The sequence below is a fragment of the Phaenicophaeus curvirostris genome, unplaced genomic scaffold (genome assembly GCF_032191515.1).
Source record: "Phaenicophaeus curvirostris isolate KB17595 unplaced genomic scaffold, BPBGC_Pcur_1.0 scaffold_153, whole genome shotgun sequence".
NCBI lineage: Eukaryota > Metazoa > Chordata > Aves > Cuculiformes > Cuculidae > Phaenicophaeus > Phaenicophaeus curvirostris.
Window position 1 is genome coordinate 254,479 of NW_027206773.1, and position 17,093 is coordinate 271,571.

Below are 17,093 nucleotides of genomic sequence, written 5' to 3' on the forward strand. Positions count from 1 at the left end.
CACGCCCCTTTATGCAAATGAGGCCGCGCGCCGCGCGTTCTATTGGGGAGGGGGGCGTGGCCGAGGCGGAAGGGGGCGTGGCCTCCGAGGCTTTAAAAGGCGCGGGCGGCGGGGGCAGCGGGAGTCGCGGGTTCGAGTCCCGGCGCGGGTGGAGCGGAGCGAATCGAATCATCGACTCGAATCGAATCGAATCGACTCTTGTGTTCGAACAGCGCCCCGGGGGGGTGGGAATCGCGGCGGAGCCCCCTCCTCCCCATGGCTCGAGACAAGGAGAAGCGGAGCTGCGGGCAGGTGCTGGCGGAGTGGAGGGCGTTCCTGTGGGACCCGCGGAGCCGCCAGTTCCTGGGGAGGACTGGGACCAGTTGGGGTAAGACTGGGGACCCCCCTCACCTGGTGGGGGGCGGGGGGAGCATCCCTGGGGGGCGAGGGGGGGGGTTGCAACCCCGTTTCCCCCCAAACTGGGATGATGTGGGAGCTGTCAGAGCTCCCATCCTATAGGGATGCAGCTGGGGGGGGGGGCTAAAGGGTGAAATTAGGGGTCCCCCCCATCTGGGTGCAAGGAGGGGGGTAGTGGGACCCCCCCGTAGGGGTGCAAAGGGAAAGGGGTGCATAGAGACCCCCCCTATGGGGTTGGGGGGCTGCTAGGGACCCCCCCCCCATGTGGGTTCGATGCAGGGGGGTGCATGAGGACCCCCCCCCCCCCCCCTCCATGGGGGCGATTGGAAGGGGGGGGGCTGCATAGGGACCCCTGTATGGATGCGATGGGATGGGGTGAAACGGGGACTCCCCCTCTATAGATGGACCTGGGGGGGGCTGCATAGGGTCCCCCCCTTTTGGGTGCGGGGGGGGGTGCATAGGGACCCCCTGAGGTGGATGCAATTGGGGGGGGGGGGTTGCATATAACCCCCCCCCCAAATCACTGAGACCTCCTCTATGAGCAGCTGGGGGGGGGCTCTTGCCTAGGAGGACACCCACCCCCCCCATTGGGGTGAAATTGGGGACCCCCCCACTTTTAAGGCTGTTTTGGGGGGGCCATTCATACAGGACCCCCCTTATGGACATAAAGGACTGCATAGAGCCCCCCCCCTGCTTTTTGGGGTGCAAGAGGCAATGGGTCTATAGCCCCCCCCCCCGAAATGAATGGGAGGGGGGCAGATTTGGGGGTCCCAAGGCTGAGTTTAGGGGGGGCAAGGGGTGGGTTTTTACCACCCCCCCCCCCATCTGTCGCGCTGTGGCTGGGAAAGTAGGTCATGGTCGGGATTGGGGGATGGGAGCGACGGGACCCCCCCGAGGGGGGGGGATGACCAGATGGACACCCCCCCCCTGCCCAGGGACCCCCCCAAAACTGCAGATGGGGACTTGGGGGGGGGGTTGGGGGGGTCTGGGGTGGGTTTGAGACGCTCTAGAGGGGGATCGGGGTGGGATTCGAGGGGTATAGTGGGGGATTTGGGGGGGGCACTGGGAGAATTTGGGGGGCTAGAGGGGGTCTGGAGGGGGATTTGGGGGGTTTAGAGGGGCATTTGGGGGGGTCTAGAGTGGGATTTGAGGGGGCAGGGGGAGAATTTTGGGGACTAGGGGGGCTTGGGGGGTCTGGAAGGGGATTTGGGGGGTATAGAGGGGGGTTTGGGGGGTCTGGAGGTGGGTTTGGAGGTATTTAGGGGGGATTTGAGGGGTCTAGAGGGGGATTTGGGGGTGCAAGGAGAGAATTTGGGGCTCTAGAGGGGGATTTGGGGAGTCTGGACGTGGGTTTGGGCGTATTTATTGAGGATTTGAAGGGTCTAGAGGGGGATTTGGGGGCCGCGGGGGGGCCTGGGGGGTCTGGAAGTGGGTTTGGGGGGTATTTAGAGGGGGATCAGGCAGAGAGTTTGGGGGATCTGGGGGGCTGGGGGGGGTCCACAGGTGGTTTGGAGGGTCTGGAAGTGGATTTGGGGGGGTCAGGGAGAGAATTTGGGGGGTCAGAGGGGTTGTGGTGATTGGGAGGAGGATTGCGGGGGTCTGGAATTGGGTTTGGGGGGGTCTAGGGAGGATTTGAGGGTCAGGAGGCAGATTGGGAGGGGACTGGAGGTGGGTTTGGGGGATCAGGGGGAGGATTTGAGGAGGATTCCGGGGATCCAGAGGATTTGGGGGGTTCGGGAGGAGGACTGGGGGGTCTGGGGGTTGGGAATGGTGCTTGGGGGGGCCAGGAGGGGATTTGGGGGGTATGGAGAGAGGGTTTGGGGGACTCTAGAGGGGATCTGGGGGCTCTTGGAGGAAGAAGATGAGCATTTGAGGGGTGCGGAAAGGACATTTGGGGGTATCCAGAAGGTTCAGGGGGGTGTCCAGGGGTCAGTTTGATATTGGGGTGAAGTAAGGGGATTTGGGGGGTTCTTTGAGGCTCCGGGGCAGTTTGGGGGGGGGCATTTGATGTCATTAGGGTGGGTTTGGGGGTATTTGAGGGGCCGTGGGGCAGTTTGAGGGGGCATTTAGGGGCTTTGGGGCAGTTTTGTTGGGCATTTAAGGGGTTTGGGGCAGTTTTGTTGGGTATTTAGGGGCTTTGGGGCAGTTTTTATGGGAATTTAGGGGCTTTGGGGCAGTTTGAGGGGGCATTTAGGGCCTTTGGGGCAGTTTTGTTGGGCATTTAGGGGCTTTGGGGCAGTTTTTATGGGAATTTAGGGGCTTTGGGGCAGTTAGGGGGTTATTTACCCCCCTGTTTTGCCCCCCCAGGGCTGATCCTGCTCTTCTACCTGGTGTTTTATGGGTTCCTGGCGGGGCTCTTCGCCCTCACCATGTGGGTGATGCTGCAAAGCGTCGACCCCCACGTCCCCAAATACCAGGACCGACTCGCCACACCCGGTGCGCACCAGGATTTGCACGAGGGTTTGCACGAGGGAGCCCCTCGCACGAGGGTTGGCATGAGGGGGGGCCACGAGGGGCTTCGAGTGTGGGGGTAGGGTGGAATTGGGGGGCGAGGGGGGTGGCCTCGGCACCCTTGGAGCGCCCCAGGGGGTCCCTCGCACGAGGGTTTGCACGAGGGAGCCACCGAGGGGGTCCCTCGCACGAGGATTTGCACGAGGGGAATTAGGTAGGAGCTGGGGGTCATGGCAGCTCCACCGTCGTGCAAGCAGCGTGCGTGGCTCGTGCAAGGCGAGTCCTCGTGTGAGAGGCGGGTCCTCGTGCGAAGCCCTCGTGCGAGGCCACGTTCCTCGTGCGCAGGGATGATGATCCGCCCTCGCACGGAAGGGCTCGACGTCACCTTCAACGTCACCCAGAGCCAGACCTGGCGCCACTACGTCCACGCCCTGCACCAGTTCCTCGAGCGTGAGTGCACTGGGAGGCACTGGGAGGGGACCAGAGCGGGCTGGAGTGGACTGGGCTGTACTGGGAGGGCTCTAGTCCATACTGGGAGGCACTGGGAGGGCCCTAGTCCATACTGGGAGGCACTGGGACAGCCCTAATCCCTACTGGGAGGCACTAGGAGGGCCCTAGTCCATACTGGGAGGCACTAGGAGGGCCCTAGTCCATACTGGGAGGCACTGGGAGGGCCCTAATCCCTACTGGGAGGCACTGGGAGGGCCCTAGTCCATACTGGGAGGCACTGGGAGGGCCCTAGTCCATACTGGGAGGCACTGGGACAGGCCTAATCACTACTGGGAGGCACTGGGAGGGCCCTAGTCCGTACTGGGAGGTACTGGGAGGGCCCTAGTCCATACTGGGAGGTACTGGGAGAGGCCTAATCCCTACGGGGAGGCACTGGGAGAGTCCTAGTCCATACTGGGTGTCCCTGGGAGAGCCCTAATCGATACTGGGAGGGCCCTAATCAATACTGGGAGTGCCCTAACCCTCTACTGGGAGGCACTAGGAGAGCCCTAACCCATACTGGGAGGGCCCTAATCGATACTGGAAGGTCCCTAGTCAATACTGGGAGGGCCCTAGTCCCCACTGGGAGGCACCGAGAGGGCCCTAGTCCATACTGGGAGGCACTGGGACAGCCCTAATCCCTACTGGGAGGCACTGGGAGAGCCCTAACCCATACTGGGAGGGCCCTAGTCGATCCTGGGAGGCACTGGGAGGACCCTAGTCGATACTGGGAGGCACTGGGACAGCCCTAATCCCTACTGGGAGGCACTGGGAGAGCCCTAATCCCTACTGGGAGGCACTGGGAGAGCCCTAATCCCTACTGGGAGGCACTGGGAGAGCCCTAACCCATACTGGGAGGGCCCTAATCAATACTGGAAGGTCCCTAGTCAATTCTGGGATGGCCCTAGTCCCTACTGGGTGTCCCTGGGAGAGCCCTGGGAGGCACTGGGAGGCACTGGGAGCACTGGTGCCGAGCCGGTGCGAGCGGGTGCTGGGCGCAGCGTACAACGACAGCGTCCAGGCCGCCCGCAACGCCGCCTGCGTCCCCGGGCGCTACAACGAGCAGCCCGACGACAGCGTCCCCAACTACCCCAAACGCGCCTGTCGCTTCAACCGCTCCCTGCTCGGCCCCTGCGCCGGCCTGGAGCCCGACGGCGACTACGGCTACGGCGCCGGACAGCCCTGCGTCCTCATCAAGGTCAACCGGGTGAGCTGGGGGGCACTGGGAGGGTGCTCTGTGGGGATTTGCCATGCATTGAATGGCACTGGGAGGCACTGGGAGGCACTGGGGAGCACTGGGAGCACTGGGAGGGTGCTCTGTGGGGATTTGCGTTGCATTGAATGGCACTGGGAGGCACTGGGAGGCACTGGGATGGTGCTCTGTGGGGATTTGCATCGCATTGAATGGGACTGGGAAGCACTGGGAAGCACTGGGAGGCACATGGAGGCACTGGGAGGCACTTGGAAGCACTGGGATGGTGCTCTGCAGGGATTTGATATGCATTGAATGGGACTGGGAGGCACTGGGAGGCACTGGGATGGTGCTCTGTGGGGATTTGCATTGCATTGAATGGCACTGGGAGGCACTGGGAAGCACTGGGAGGCACATGGAGGCACTGGGAGGGTGCTCTGTGGGGATTTGCATTGCATTGAATGGGACTGGGAGGCACTGGGAAGCACTGGGGGGCACTGGGAGGCACTGGGAGGGTGCTCTGTGGGGATTTGCATCGCATTGAATGGCACTGGGAAGCACTGGGAGGCACATGGAGGCACTGGGAGGGTGCTCTGCAGGGATTTGCGTTGCATTGAATGGGACTGGGAGGCACTGGGAGGGACTGGGAGGCACTGGGAGGGTGCTCTGCAGGGATTTGCGTTGCATTGAATGGGACTGGGAGGCACTGGGAGGCACATGGAGGCACTGGGAGGGTGCTCTGTGGGGATTTGCATTGCATTGAATGGGACTGGGAGGCACTGGGAAGCACTGGGAGGCACATGGAGGCACTGGGAGGGTGCTCTGTGGGGATTTGATATGCATTGAATGAGACTGGGGGGCACTGGGAGGCACTGGGGGGCACTGGGGGGCACTGGGAGCACTGGGATGGTGCTCTGCGGGGATTTGCATTGCATTGAATGGGACTGGGAGGCACTGGGAGGCACTGGGAGGCACTGGGAGGCACTGGGAGGCACTGGGGGGCTGCTCTGTGGGGATTTGCATTGCACTGAATGGGACTGGGAGACCCCGAGGCAAGGCTCACTGGGCCGTACTGGGCCGTACTGGGCAGGTGCATTAACCCTTTGCCTCCCGCAGGTCATCAACTTCTTCCCGGGTAGAAACAAGAGCATCAACGTTGTCTGTGCCGCAAAGGTGACACCAGTGTCCCCACATCACCCCCAGTGTCCCCCTGTCACCCCCAGCGTCCCTATGTCACCCCCCTGTCCCCTCCAGTATCCCCCAGTGTGTCCCCATGTCACCCCTAGTGTCTCCGTGTCCCCCCCAGTGTGTCTCCATGTCCCCTCCAGTGTCTCCATGTCACCCCCAGTGTCCCCCCTGTCACGTCCAGTGTTCCCCTGTCACCCCCAGTGTCTCCCAGTGTCCCTATGTCACCCCCTTGTCACCCCCATGTCCCCCCCAGTGTCCCCTGTCCCCCAGGGGCCCCCATCCCATCAGTGTCCCCCGATGTCCCCAATGTCCCCTCACTCTCTCTTGTCTCTCCCCAGCGGCCCCGGGTGAAGGGCGACCTGGTAAGGGGGAGCCCTCCCGTAGCCCCCCAAAACCTGCGGGATGCACCCCAAAGTCCTGCTGGCCACCCAAAAACTGCTAGTTTCACCCCAAATCCTGCTTGACTCACCCCCAAATAGGTTAGATTCACCCCCAAAATCCTGCCGGGCGCCCCAATATCTGCTCGTTTCACCCCAAAATCCTGCTGGGTGCCCCAAAATCCTGCCAGGCACCCCAAAATCTGCTTGTTTCACCCCAAAATCCTGCCGGGTGCCCCAAAATCTGCTCGTTTCACCCCAAAATCTGCTTGTTAAACCCTAAAATGCTGCTGGACTCTCCAAAAAATCCTCTTTTCACTCCAAACTCCTGCTTGATTCATCCCAAAATGGGTTAGATTCACCCCAAAATCCTGCCGGGCACCCCAAAATGTGCTAATTTCACCCCAAAATCCTGCCGGGCACCCTAAAATGTGCTAGTTTCACCCCAAATCCTGCTTGATTCACCCCGACATAGGTTAGATTCTTCCCCAAATCCTGTTGGGTGCCCCAAAATCTGCTCGTTTCACCCCAAAATCTGCTCATTGCACCCAAAAAGTGCTCAAGTCACCCCAAAAACCTGCTTAATTTCCCCTAAGACAGGTCAGATTCACCCCAAAGTCCTTCCATGTCCCCATGGTCCTTGTCCCTCATCCCCAAGGTCCTCATGCCACCTCCCTGCTGTCCCCAAGGTCCTTGTCCCTTGTCCCCAGTGTCCCCCAGGTCCTTGTCCCTTGTCCCCAGTGTCCCCAAGGTCCTCATGCCACCTCCCTGCTGTCCCCAAGGTCCTTGTCCCTTGTCCCCAGTGTCCCCCAGGTCCTTGTCCCTTGTCCCCAGTGTCCCCAAGGTCCTCATGCCACCTCCCTGCTGTCCCCAAGGTCCTTGTCCCTTGTCCCCAGTGTCCCCCAGGTCTTTGTCCCTTGTCCCCAGTGTCCCCAAGGTCCTCATGCCACCTCCCTGCTGTCCCCAAGGTCCTTGTCCCTTGTCCCCAGTGTCCCCAATGTCCTCATGCCACCTCCCTGCTGTCCTCCAGGTCCTTGTCCCTTGTCCCCAATGTCCTCATGCCACCTCCCTGCTGTCCCCAAGATCCTTGTCCCTTGTCCCCAGTGTCCCCAAGGTCCTCATGCCACCTCCCTGCTGTCCCCAAGGTCCTTGTCCCTTGTCCCCAGTGTCCCCAATGTCCTCATGCCACCTCCCTGCTGTCCTCCAGATCCTTGTCCCTTGTCCCCAATGTCCTCATGCCACCTCCCTGCTGTCCCCAAGGTCCTTGTCCCTTGTCCCCAGTGTCCCCAAGGTCCTTGTCCCCCACTGTCCCGTTGATGTTCTCTCTCTCTCCGGCCGCGGGCGCAGGGACAAACCGCCACCAGTGTAAGGGGACTGGGGGGGGGCACTGGGGGGGGGGGGGGGCACAAAGAGGTATTTTGGGGGGTTAAATGGGGCGGGGGGGCATTTAAGAAGGTGTGGGGGGAGCTGGGGGGGTAATTAAGGGGGTAGGAGGGGGTATTTGGGGAGGTAGAAGGGGGTATTTTAGGGGGGTATTAAGTGTTGGGGGGGTATTTGGGGGGTATTAAGGGTCTGGGGGGGCAGAAAGGGGTATTTTAGGGGGTATTAAGTGTTTGGGGGGTATTTTAGGGGGTATTGAGGGTCTGGGGGGGCAGAAGGGGGTATTTAGTGTTGGGGGGGCATTTAGGGGAGTTCTAGGATGGATTTTAGAAGGGGGAGGTCCCAGGGTGGTGTTTTTAAGGGGGGGCATTTGGGGGGGGGGGGGGGGTGTCCCAGGGTGGTGTCTGGAGGCAGTTGGAGACACCCCCCCCCCCCCCCTTTTATTTTCTGCCTCCCCCCAGAGGGAGGAGGACGCTGCCCTCCTGGGCCCCCTCCAGCTCTTTCCCCCCAACGGCTCCATCGACCTCATGTATTTCCCTTATTATGGAAAAAGAGTCCATGTGAGCCCCGCTTGCGGCCGGGGGGGGCTCGATTTTTTTTTGGGGGGGGGGTGGGTGTCCTTTTGGGTGGGGGACGTGGGGGACGTCCGTTTTTTGAGGGGTACGGGGTCCCTGCATCCCCTGCAAGGGGTTTTGGGGGGACGTCCCAGAGGCCTGGAGACCCTTGGAGGGTGGGGAGGGGTCTCTGGGTTCATTGGGGGGGGGGGGGGATTTGGGGGGCATCTTTGGTGGGGGGGTCCCTATGGATCCTTTTGGAAGTTCCTATGGATCCCTAGGAGAGTAGGGGTGTCATTAGGTCCCCTTTGAGGTGGGGGGGGGTGTCCCCTAGGAGGATTGGGGGGGTCCCCATGGGGGGGGGGTGTGTCCCCAAATGCTTGGGTCCTCTTGGAAATGGGGGGAGGTCCCCAAATATCTGGGTCCTCTTAAAAGGGGTGGAGGGGGGTCCCCAAATGCTTGGGTCCTATTAGAAATGGAGGGGGGTCCCCAAATGTTTGGGTCCTATTGGAAATGGGGGGACCCAAGTATCTGGGTCCCCTTGGAAATGGGGGGTCCCTAAGTATCTGGGTCCCCTTGGAAGGGGTGGGGGGGGTCCCCAAATGCTTGGGTCCTCTTGGAAATGGGGGGAGGTCCCCAAATATCTGGGTCCTCTTGGAAGGGGTGGAGAGGGGGTCCCCAAATGCTTGGGTCCTCTTGGAAATCGGGGGGGGTCCTCAAGTGTCTGGGTCCTCTTGGAAATGGGGGGTCCCCAGGTATCTGGGTCCCCTTGGAAGAGGTTGGGGGGGGGGTCTGCAAATGCTTGGGTCCTCTTGGAAATGGGGGGTCCCCAAGTATCTGAGTCCTCTTGGAAATGGGGGGGTCCCCAAGTATCTGGATCCCCTTGGAAGGGATGGGGGGGTTCCCCAGATTCCTGGGTGCCCTGGGAGGGGGTTGTGGGGCCCTTGGGGTCCCCCATTTTTGGGGGGGCGGCTACGTTAAGGGGTTGCGTGTGTCCCCCCCCCCCCCCAGGTGAACTACACGCAGCCCGTGGTGGCCGTGCAGTTTGCCAACGCCACGGCCAACGTGGAGCACCACGTCGAGTGCCGCCTCAACGCCGCGGGGCTCCGCACCGACGACGAGCGCGACAAGTTCGCCGGGCGCGTCGCCTTCCGCCTCCGCATCAACCGTGACTGAATCCCCCACCCCCCCAAAAAAAACCCCCCCTTGTAGCCCCCCCAAGTCCCCTCTCTCTGTGCCACATTCACCCCTTCTATTGGGTCTAATCCCTGCCCCCCCCCCCCCCCCAGATGCTCCTAATATAAGGATAATAAATGTACATAGATATTTTTTATATGATATATAAATTAAACGCTGCCGTAGGGCCCCGGCTCCTCCCCTCCGCCTCCTCTTCCCCCAAACACCCACCTTTTGCCCCAAAATTTGACTGTCTGCTGTGGTTTTTTTGCCGTTTCGGGGCTGGCTGAGGGGGCTTCAAGTGGGTTGGGGGCGGGGGGAGGTCTAGAACAAGATGGCCGCCATTTCCTGTCGGGGTCTAGAACAAGATGGCCACCATTTCCTGCAGGGGTCTAGAACAAGATGGCCGCCATTTCCTGCACGGGTCTAGAACAAGATGGCCGCCATTTCCTGCAAGGGTCTAGAACAAGATGGCCGCCATTTCCTGTCGGGGTCTAGAACAAGATGGCCGCCATTTCCTGTAAGGGTCTAGAACAAGATGGCCGCCATCTTGTGTGGAATCCAAAAGGGCCCTGGGGGGGGTGGGGGGGCCATTTAATTTGGGTTTAAACCTCCACATTTTAGTGAAAACCCCTGTTTTCATGATGTTTTTTTAACAGGAGCCCCTGGTAACGAGGCCACAGGGCAGGGCTGGGCTGCTAACGAGCTTGATGAACTCGTTAAGGAGAAGAAGGTGGGGGAGGAGGGGACAAGGACCCCAAATTCTTTCTGAATTAACCCAAATTTCTCCACCAGACCCCCCCCTTCCCTAATTACCCCCAATTAAGCGTCCCTAATTAACATATGCTAATTAAAATGGCTGCCAATTAACAGCCCCCCCAATAAACAGCCTCCCAATTAACGCCCCCCCAATTAACACCCCCACTAAGCTCCCCCAATAGGCCTCCCACTTCAATGCCCCCCAATTAACAATCTCCCAATTAACAGCCCCTAATTAACATTCTCAATAGCCTTAATAGACCCCACTATTTAACAGCTCCCAATTAATAGCTCCTAATACACCCCTCTAATTAACACTCCAAAATTAATAGCACCCAACAGACCCCGCCTAATTAATAACCCAGATTAATAGCCCCTAATAGAGCCCTCCCTTAATTAATAGCCCCAATTAGCAGCTCTAATTAACAAATCCTCGTTAACAGCCACTAACTACCCTATGCATCCATCCTACAGACGTCCCCAATTAACTCCCCACTAACGCTCCTGATTAGCACGCCTGTAGCCCAAATTAACGCCCCCCAATTAATTAACCTTTAATTAATCATTAATTAACCCCCTAGAAAACCCCCAAATTGCCCCCCCCCCGCATCAACACCCCCACAGCCCCCCTAGAATTAACACCTCCCCTTAACGAAGCCCTCGTAACTCCCTCCCCAATTAACACTCCCCTTGATTAACTCCCCTAATTACCACCCCAGACGACCCCCCATGACCCACATTGCGGGGTGGGGGGGGGGCAAATCCCCCCTAATCCCAGACAGATGGTTCCCCCCACCCCATCCTCAAACTGGGCTCCCAGTTCCCCCATCCTAGGGACTGGGGGGGGGGCAGTACAAAAAAGACCTTTATTGTATAAAAAGGGCCTTAAAAAAAAGATGGCGGGGGGCGTGGCCAAAGCGGCAGGGGGCGTGGCCAGGGGGCGTTGGGGGCGTGGTCACCGCGCAGGACAAGCATGACCATATATGGCTATGAGGGGCGTGGCCTAGCGGAGCGGGAGGGGGAAGTGGGCGTGGCCTACAGGGCAGGGGGCGTGGTCAGTCGGAGTCCGCCACTTCCGCCTTGAGCAGCAGCTTCTTCCCGCTCCGCGGCACCAGCCCCTCCCCCCGCGAGCGGCGTCCCTTGAGCCTGGTTGGGGGGGGGGGGGGGAAAGGGGGGTCAGGGGATACCCCACAGGCCCCCCCCAGTTAGCCCACTGCCCCCCAATTAGCCTGTAACGGGGTCTCCTTCTCCTACTGGGACCCCAGTTCCCCCCCTTCCTCCCAGTTCTGCCATACTGGGGTCCTCCCTCTCCAAACTGGGACCCCAGTTCCGTTCCCCCCCCCTTCCTCCCAGTTGCCCCAGTCTCCTGGATCCCCCCCCCCCCCACCCCCAGCCCCCGTAAATGGGGCCCGAGCCCCCCAACCAAACTCACGGCAGCGGCGCTGCTGCTGCTCTCGCCTCGGCCGCCACCTCCAGCGCCTCGTTAATCTCCTTCAGCATCTCGTAACGACGGCGCCCGCGGACCTGACCCCCCCCCAGAATGAAATTCGGGTGTCAGAGATGGCCCTGACCCCCCCCAAAATGAAATTCGGGTGTCAGAAATGGCCCTGATCCCCCCCAAAAATGAAATTGGGGTTTCAAATGGCCCTGACCTCCCCCCAAGTGCCCCCCGACACCCCAAATCGCCCCCTAGACCCTCCCAGAAGTGCCTCCACCCCCCACCAACTGCCCCAAGGGACCCCCAACATGACCCCCTGGAACCCCTAAACGCCCCCGCCCCCCCGATCCCTAAAAGCCCCTAAGACCCTCAACTGCCCCAAGGAAACCCCCTCCAGACCCCCAATTGCCCCCCACCCCCCCCTCACGCACCGGCAGGTAGAAAACCTCGGGATCAGGATTCAGCATCCGCTTCTTGGAGCTCTCGGGGGCTTCAGCCGGGGGGGGCAACGCTGGGGGGGCACGGATGACAAAATAGGAGTGAGAGAGGGGTTTTGGGGGGGTCTAAGCACACCCAAAGACCCCCCCAAAAAGGAATTCAGGGGCTCCCCTGCCCTCCAAAAAACGTGCCAGGTGTTGGGGGGGGGGGGAAGTATAGACACCCCTAGCCCCCCGAAAAGGGAACCAGACGTCGGGGGGGGCCCACAGACACCCCCATCCTCCCCTAAAGGGTCTCAGGTGTCTGGGGGCGCCCATAGCCACCCCTAGCGCCCCCCCAAAATGGAACCAGGTGTCTGGGGGGGCCTCATAGACACCCCCCATCCTCTCCTAGAGGGACCCAAGGGGTTGGGGGTGCCCATAGACACCCCTAGCTCCCTCCCAAATGGAACCAGGTGTCTGGGGGGGCCCCACAGACACCCCTAACCCCCCCAGAAAAGGCCCCAGGTATCTGGGGAGGGGTTAGGGGGGCCCCCCCACCTCGTTTAGCGCCTTTCTGGCCCTCTCCCCTCTTGCGGAAATTCTCCTCCTCGATCTTGCGGTCGCGGCCGGGGCAGGCGCAGACTCGCACCTCGAAGCAGCGACGCCCCAGGATCTGACCCCTAAATTGGGGGGGGGGGGGACATGGCAGGTGTTTTGGGGGGGCAGCACCCCCTACTTCCCCCCCCTGCGCCGAGGGATCCAGGCACCTCCAACCAGCACCCCCCCCCAACCCCCTTCGAGGGATCCAGGGTCCCCCAGAGACCCCAAAGCTCCAACCCAGGGACCCCTCCCCCCCCCCCCGCGACAAAAAGGGATCGAGGTGCCTGGGGACCCCCCCAAAAAAGGGATTTGGGCATCCGGGGACCCCTCCCCATCCAAGGAGACCCAGGGATCGCCCCAAAAACGGACTGAGGGTTGTAAGGTTGGGGGGGGACACGACCCAAGGATTGGGGGGGGGGAGGGTGACCCAGGAAAATGGGGAGACCCAGGAATCCAGGACTTTGGGGGGGGGGACACAACACGGACACCCAGGGATTGGAGAAAGGGGGAGAAAAACAGGATAGGAGAAGGACACCCCCCGAGACTGAAGTTGGGGGCAAACCCAGGGATTCGTGACTTTGGAGAGCACAGGGATTGAACTAGGGGTGGATCCAGGAATGGGGCGAGGGGCTGGGGGGGGAATCTGGGATTTGGGGAGGGGGGTCAGCTCACCCCGGCCCCTCCAGCGTGAGGATGGCGAGGATGGGGCGCCTGTTCATGCCCCCCATGCAGGAGCTGTTGCACATGAAGTTGTACAGAACCGTGGTACAATCCGAGCCCACCTGAGGGGGGGGGGCGGCATCACTAAGGGGGGTGCGGTGCACCCCGAAAACCCCCCAGCACCAGAAAATCCCCTCCCTGAGCCTCCTCCGGGACTCTTTGTAAGAACTGGGGGTCTAGGGAGCAATCTTGGGGTCTCAGGGGAGGGACAGGGGTCCTGGGGAGTATTTTGGGGGTCCCAGGAGGGTGTTTTGGGGTGCCAGAGAAGTATGTACTGTCCAAAGATGGTGTTTTGGGGTGCCAAAGGGATATCTAGGGGTCTCAGGGGGGTGTTTGGAGGCCTAGGGGGTATTTTGGGGGGTCCCAGGAGAGCATTTTGGGGTGCAAGTGATTATTTTGGGGTGCAGGAGGAGTTTTTTGGGGGGGGGTGTTACCTCGGGGGGCTCGTAGGGGACAGTCACGCTGTGGCGCTTGGTGGTCTCGTCGTCATAGTAACGAGCCTGGGGGTTCCCCTCCACCCGGATCAGATGCTGGGCTGGGGCCAGGCCTGGGGGAGAGAACCCCGAGTCAGGACACCCCCCGTACCCCAAAATACTCCCCAAACACCCCCTTGGGACCCCCAGATACCCCTCAAAACACCCCCCTGAACCCCAAAACTGCCCCTTGTAACCCCCCCACAATCCCAAACACCCCCCCGAACCCCAAACCAGCCTCTTGTAACCCCCCCGTAGCCCCCAAACAACCCCCTGATCGCCCCCAATACCCCTCAACACCCCAAAATACCCTCCTGAGACCCCTAAATTATCCCCCTGACCCACTAACATCCCCCCCGAGACCCCCAAGCCCCCCTAAATCCCCCCACACCCCCTCCCAGCCCCCTAACTCCCTCCCCACTCCCTAATACCCCCTTTAAACTCCTCCGTACCCCCTAATTGCCCCCAACGTGCCCTCCCAGCCCCCTAACTCCCCCCAAAAAACCCCTCCCCACTCCCCAATACCCCCTCTAAATCCCTAATTGCTCCCCCCCATCCCCTCGCAGGGAAAGGGGGGGGATCCCCTCACCGTCTCCGGGCCCCCCACATCTCTCATGGTGGGGGCAGCGCCGCACGACCTCGGCCACGTGCTCCGATTTCTTGTAGACGGCGACGGCTCGAAGCAGCGTCCCGGGGGGCGGCGGGACCCCCACCCTCACCTGCACCGGGCAGGGCTTGGCCAGCCGGCAGTACAGCTTGTTCAGCTCCGGGGAGTACTGGGGGGGGGGCAGGAGGTGGGACCCCCAGTTGGGACCCCCTCAGTGCCCCCCCCATAGCACCCTGAGATGTGGGACCCCTAGTTGGGACCCCCCCCAATATGCTTCTATAACACTCAGATATGTGGGATCCCCAGTTATCCCCCCCGCAAAGAACCCAGATATGTGGGACCCCCAGTTATCCCCCCCCAAAGAACCCAGATATGTGGGACCCCCAGTTATCCCCCCCCCAAAGAACCCAGATATGTGGGACCCCCACTTATCCCCCCCCCCCAAAGAACCCAGATACGTGGGATCCCCAGTTATCCCCCCGCAAAGAACCCAGATACGTGGGATCCCCAGTTATCCCCCCCCACAAAGAACCCAAATATGTGGAACCCCCAGTTGGGACCCAAACCCTTGCCCCCTGCCCCCCTCTCAGTGTCCCCCTAAATCCTTGAGCTCCCCCAACTTGCCCCTCTAAGCTCCCTGTGCCCCCCCCCTCGAGCCCCCTGTCCCCTCCCCAAACCCTCAAATCCCCCAAATCCTCGCCCCCCCCCCCCCGCACCCCCAAACCCTGCCCTCCCCCCCACCCCATAGACCCATGGCTCCTTCCCACCCTCTGTGGCCCCCCAAACCCTTGATCTCCCCCCCCAAAACCTGTGACCCCCCCCCCCTTACGGTGCAGGTGACGGACTTGGCGGTCCCGGCTTCGAGGAATCCCAGTCGGAAATCGTAGTGCCCCCCATAATCCTCGGTGGAGGGAACGACCGGGGAGGGGGGCGGCAGCGAGGGGGGGGGCTCCGGGGGGGGCCCCAGGGGGCTCAGCTCCTGCTGGGGGGGGTGAGGGGGGGTTAGAGCATCTGGGACCCCTTTTTGGGGGGGTCTCAGGATGCCAAGCACCCTTTTTGGAGGGTTAAGGAAACTTTTCTTTGGGGGGGAAGGCAGAACACCTTCTTTTTTTTGGGGGGGGGGGGTGTCCCCCAGGACCCTTGCCCCACCCCCCAACACTCACCCATTCTGTTGGATCCTCCAGGAACGTGTCATGGAGCCTGGGGGGGCGGGGGGGGCGCAAAGTCAAAGGTCACTCAGGTGCCCCCACCAGCCCCCAAAAGTCCTCCCTCCAGCCCCCCAAATCCCCCACCAGCCCCATAAATAACCCCCCAGCCCCATAAATAACCCCTCCAGCCCCCCACAAATCCCCCCCAGCCCCAAAAATCCCCCCTCCAGCCCCCCAAAATCACCCCCCAGCACTCCAAATCCCCCCTCCAGCCCCACAAATCCCCCAGCCCCAAATATATCACCCCAGCCCCAAAAATACCCCCCCAGCCCCAAAAGTACCCCCTCCAGCCCCCAAAAATTCCCCTTCCAGCCCCCCAAATGCCCCCTTCCAGCCCCCCAAATGCCCCCCCAGCCCCCAAAATAACCCCTCCAGCCCCCAAAATGCCCCCCAGCCCCAAAAGTACCCCCCCAGCCCCAAAAATGCCCCCCCAGCCCCCCAACATCCCCCTTCCAGCCCCCCAAAATGCCCCCTCCAGCCCCCAAATATGCCCCCTCCAGCCTCCAAATATGCCCCCTCCAGCCCCCCAAAACCCCCCCAGCCCCAAAAATGCCCCCTCCAGCCCCAAAAACGCCCCCCCAGCCCCCCAATTCCCCCCCCAGCCCCTCACTCACATGTTCCAATGCTCCAAGAAGCCCTCGCCCCCCAGCAGCGGCTCCAGCTCTTCAGCCATGACGGGGGGGGGGGGGGGCGGGGGGACGGTGCTAGAAGACTGGAACCCGCTTTTTTTCGGGGAGGGGAGGGCGCTGATCCGACGTCTGAGACCCCTGTGATAGGGGGGGGGTAAGAAAATAAGCGATTCAAGCACCCAAATTCCTGGCTTTTCTTTTATTTTTTCTTTTTCCGGGGGGGGCCCAGACCCCTGAGGCCCCTGAGCTTGGAGCCCCCCCCCCCCCCAAGGCCTTCAGGAGCCCAGGACCCCCCCAAAAAGGCGACCCAGAGCCCCGCCAGGCCCTTTCCTACAGGGGATAAAGGGACCCCTCCCCTTCCATGAAGGAGGGGGCAGTTTTTGGGGTGCCCCCCCCCCATTTAATGCGCTCTCCGACTCGCCCCCCCCCCACCCCCTCCGCCCCGGTACCTGCGTCCCGCGCTGCCGCCGCCGCCGCCGCACGCGCTGGGGAATCCCCCGTCCCGACATGCACCGCGCGAGGGGGCGGGGCGGGGCGTTGAGGCCTCTGCCGCCATCTTTGGTGATGGCACAGGGTGGGGGGTGGGTCTCGTTTGCCTATTGACCCCGTGAGGCCGCGACGCCATCTTGGATGAGGGCAAAGGGCCTGGTCGCTCCTTCACCCCGTGGGCGCTGGGGTGGCTCTAACCCCCCCGCTGGGGTCCCAGTCAGACCAGGCAAGAGCACTGAGGGGGAACTGGGAGCACTGGGGTGCCTCTAACCCCTACCCCGGGGTCACTAGGAGCTCTGGAATGCCTCTAACCTACCCTCCGGTGCCCCAATAAGACCAGTAAAGGCCACCGGGGGGCACTGGGAACACTGGGATGCCTCTAACCCAACCCCTTGAGGTCCCAATTAGACCAGGAAAGAGCACTGGGAGAACTGGGAGAGACACTGGGAGCACTGGGGTCTCAGGGGGCTCTAGAGGGGTCCTAGGTGGCTCTAAAGGGGTGTTGGGGGTCCCTACAGGGGTCCTGAGGGCCCTAGATGGGAACTTGG

General features: G+C 61.6%; 2 protein-coding genes across 4 annotated transcripts; one reads left to right on the plus strand and one right to left on the minus strand.

The window, feature by feature from the left end:
- Positions 1 to 211: 211 nt before the first annotated feature.
- ATP1B2 (ATPase Na+/K+ transporting subunit beta 2) lies at positions 212 to 9,257 on the plus strand. Of its 2 annotated transcripts, XM_069882470.1 has the most exons (7): positions 212 to 367; positions 2,704 to 2,832; positions 3,193 to 3,297; positions 4,338 to 4,543; positions 5,645 to 5,701; positions 7,935 to 8,033; positions 9,039 to 9,257. In XM_069882470.1, exons 1-7 carry the CDS (start codon positions 256 to 258, stop codon positions 9,201 to 9,203), a joined length of 873 nt encoding a protein of 290 aa, XP_069738571.1. In that variant the 5' UTR covers positions 212 to 255; the 3' UTR covers positions 9,204 to 9,257. The 2 variants fall into 2 exon arrangements, with proteins under 2 accessions (XP_069738571.1, XP_069738572.1); XM_069882471.1 differs by lacking the exons at positions 7,935 to 8,033; positions 9,039 to 9,257 and adding an exon at positions 6,055 to 6,195.
- A 1,552-nt stretch (positions 9,258 to 10,809) lies between these two features.
- On the minus strand, positions 10,810 to 16,558 carry TP53 (tumor protein p53). 2 transcript variants are annotated; one of them, XM_069882486.1, is made up of 11 exons: positions 16,506 to 16,558; positions 16,042 to 16,194; positions 15,383 to 15,419; positions 15,049 to 15,198; positions 14,202 to 14,388; positions 13,574 to 13,686; positions 13,092 to 13,201; positions 12,378 to 12,499; positions 11,832 to 11,911; positions 11,395 to 11,486; positions 10,810 to 11,108 (listed from the first exon to the last, which is right to left on the minus strand). In XM_069882486.1, exons 2-11 carry the CDS (start codon positions 16,098 to 16,100, stop codon positions 11,018 to 11,020), a joined length of 1,041 nt encoding a protein of 346 aa, XP_069738587.1. In that variant the 5' UTR covers positions 16,101 to 16,194; positions 16,506 to 16,558; the 3' UTR covers positions 10,810 to 11,017. The 2 variants fall into 2 exon arrangements, with proteins under 2 accessions (XP_069738587.1, XP_069738586.1); XM_069882485.1 differs by having other exon boundaries at positions 15,049 to 15,201.
- Between the last annotated feature and the right edge of the window lie 535 nt (positions 16,559 to 17,093).

Excerpts from the sequence above, each read along its gene's own strand:
- ATP1B2 (XM_069882470.1), top strand. The coding sequence starts at position 256 with ATGGCTCGAGACAAGGAGAAGCGGAGCTGCGGGCAGGTGCTGGCGGAG. Across the intron at positions 3,298-4,337 it reads CCTGCACCAGTTCCTCGAGC|CGTACAACGACAGCGTCCAG; the intron begins GTGAGTGCACTG and ends TGCTGGGCGCAG. Across the intron at positions 8,034-9,038 it reads ATTATGGAAAAAGAGTCCAT|GTGAACTACACGCAGCCCGT; the intron begins GTGAGCCCCGCT and ends CCCCCCCCCCAG.
- TP53 (XM_069882485.1), bottom strand. The coding sequence starts at position 16,100 with ATGGCTGAAGAGCTGGAGCCGCTGCTGGGGGGCGAGGGCTTCTTGGAG. Across the intron at positions 15,202-15,382 it reads TGGAGGATCCAACAGAATGG|CAGGAGCTGAGCCCCCTGGG; the intron begins GTGAGTGTTGGG and ends CACCCCCCCCAG. Across the intron at positions 11,912-12,377 it reads CCAGAAAGGCGCTAAACGAG|CGTTGCCCCCCCCGGCTGAA; the intron begins GTGGGGGGGCCC and ends GTGCCCCCCCAG.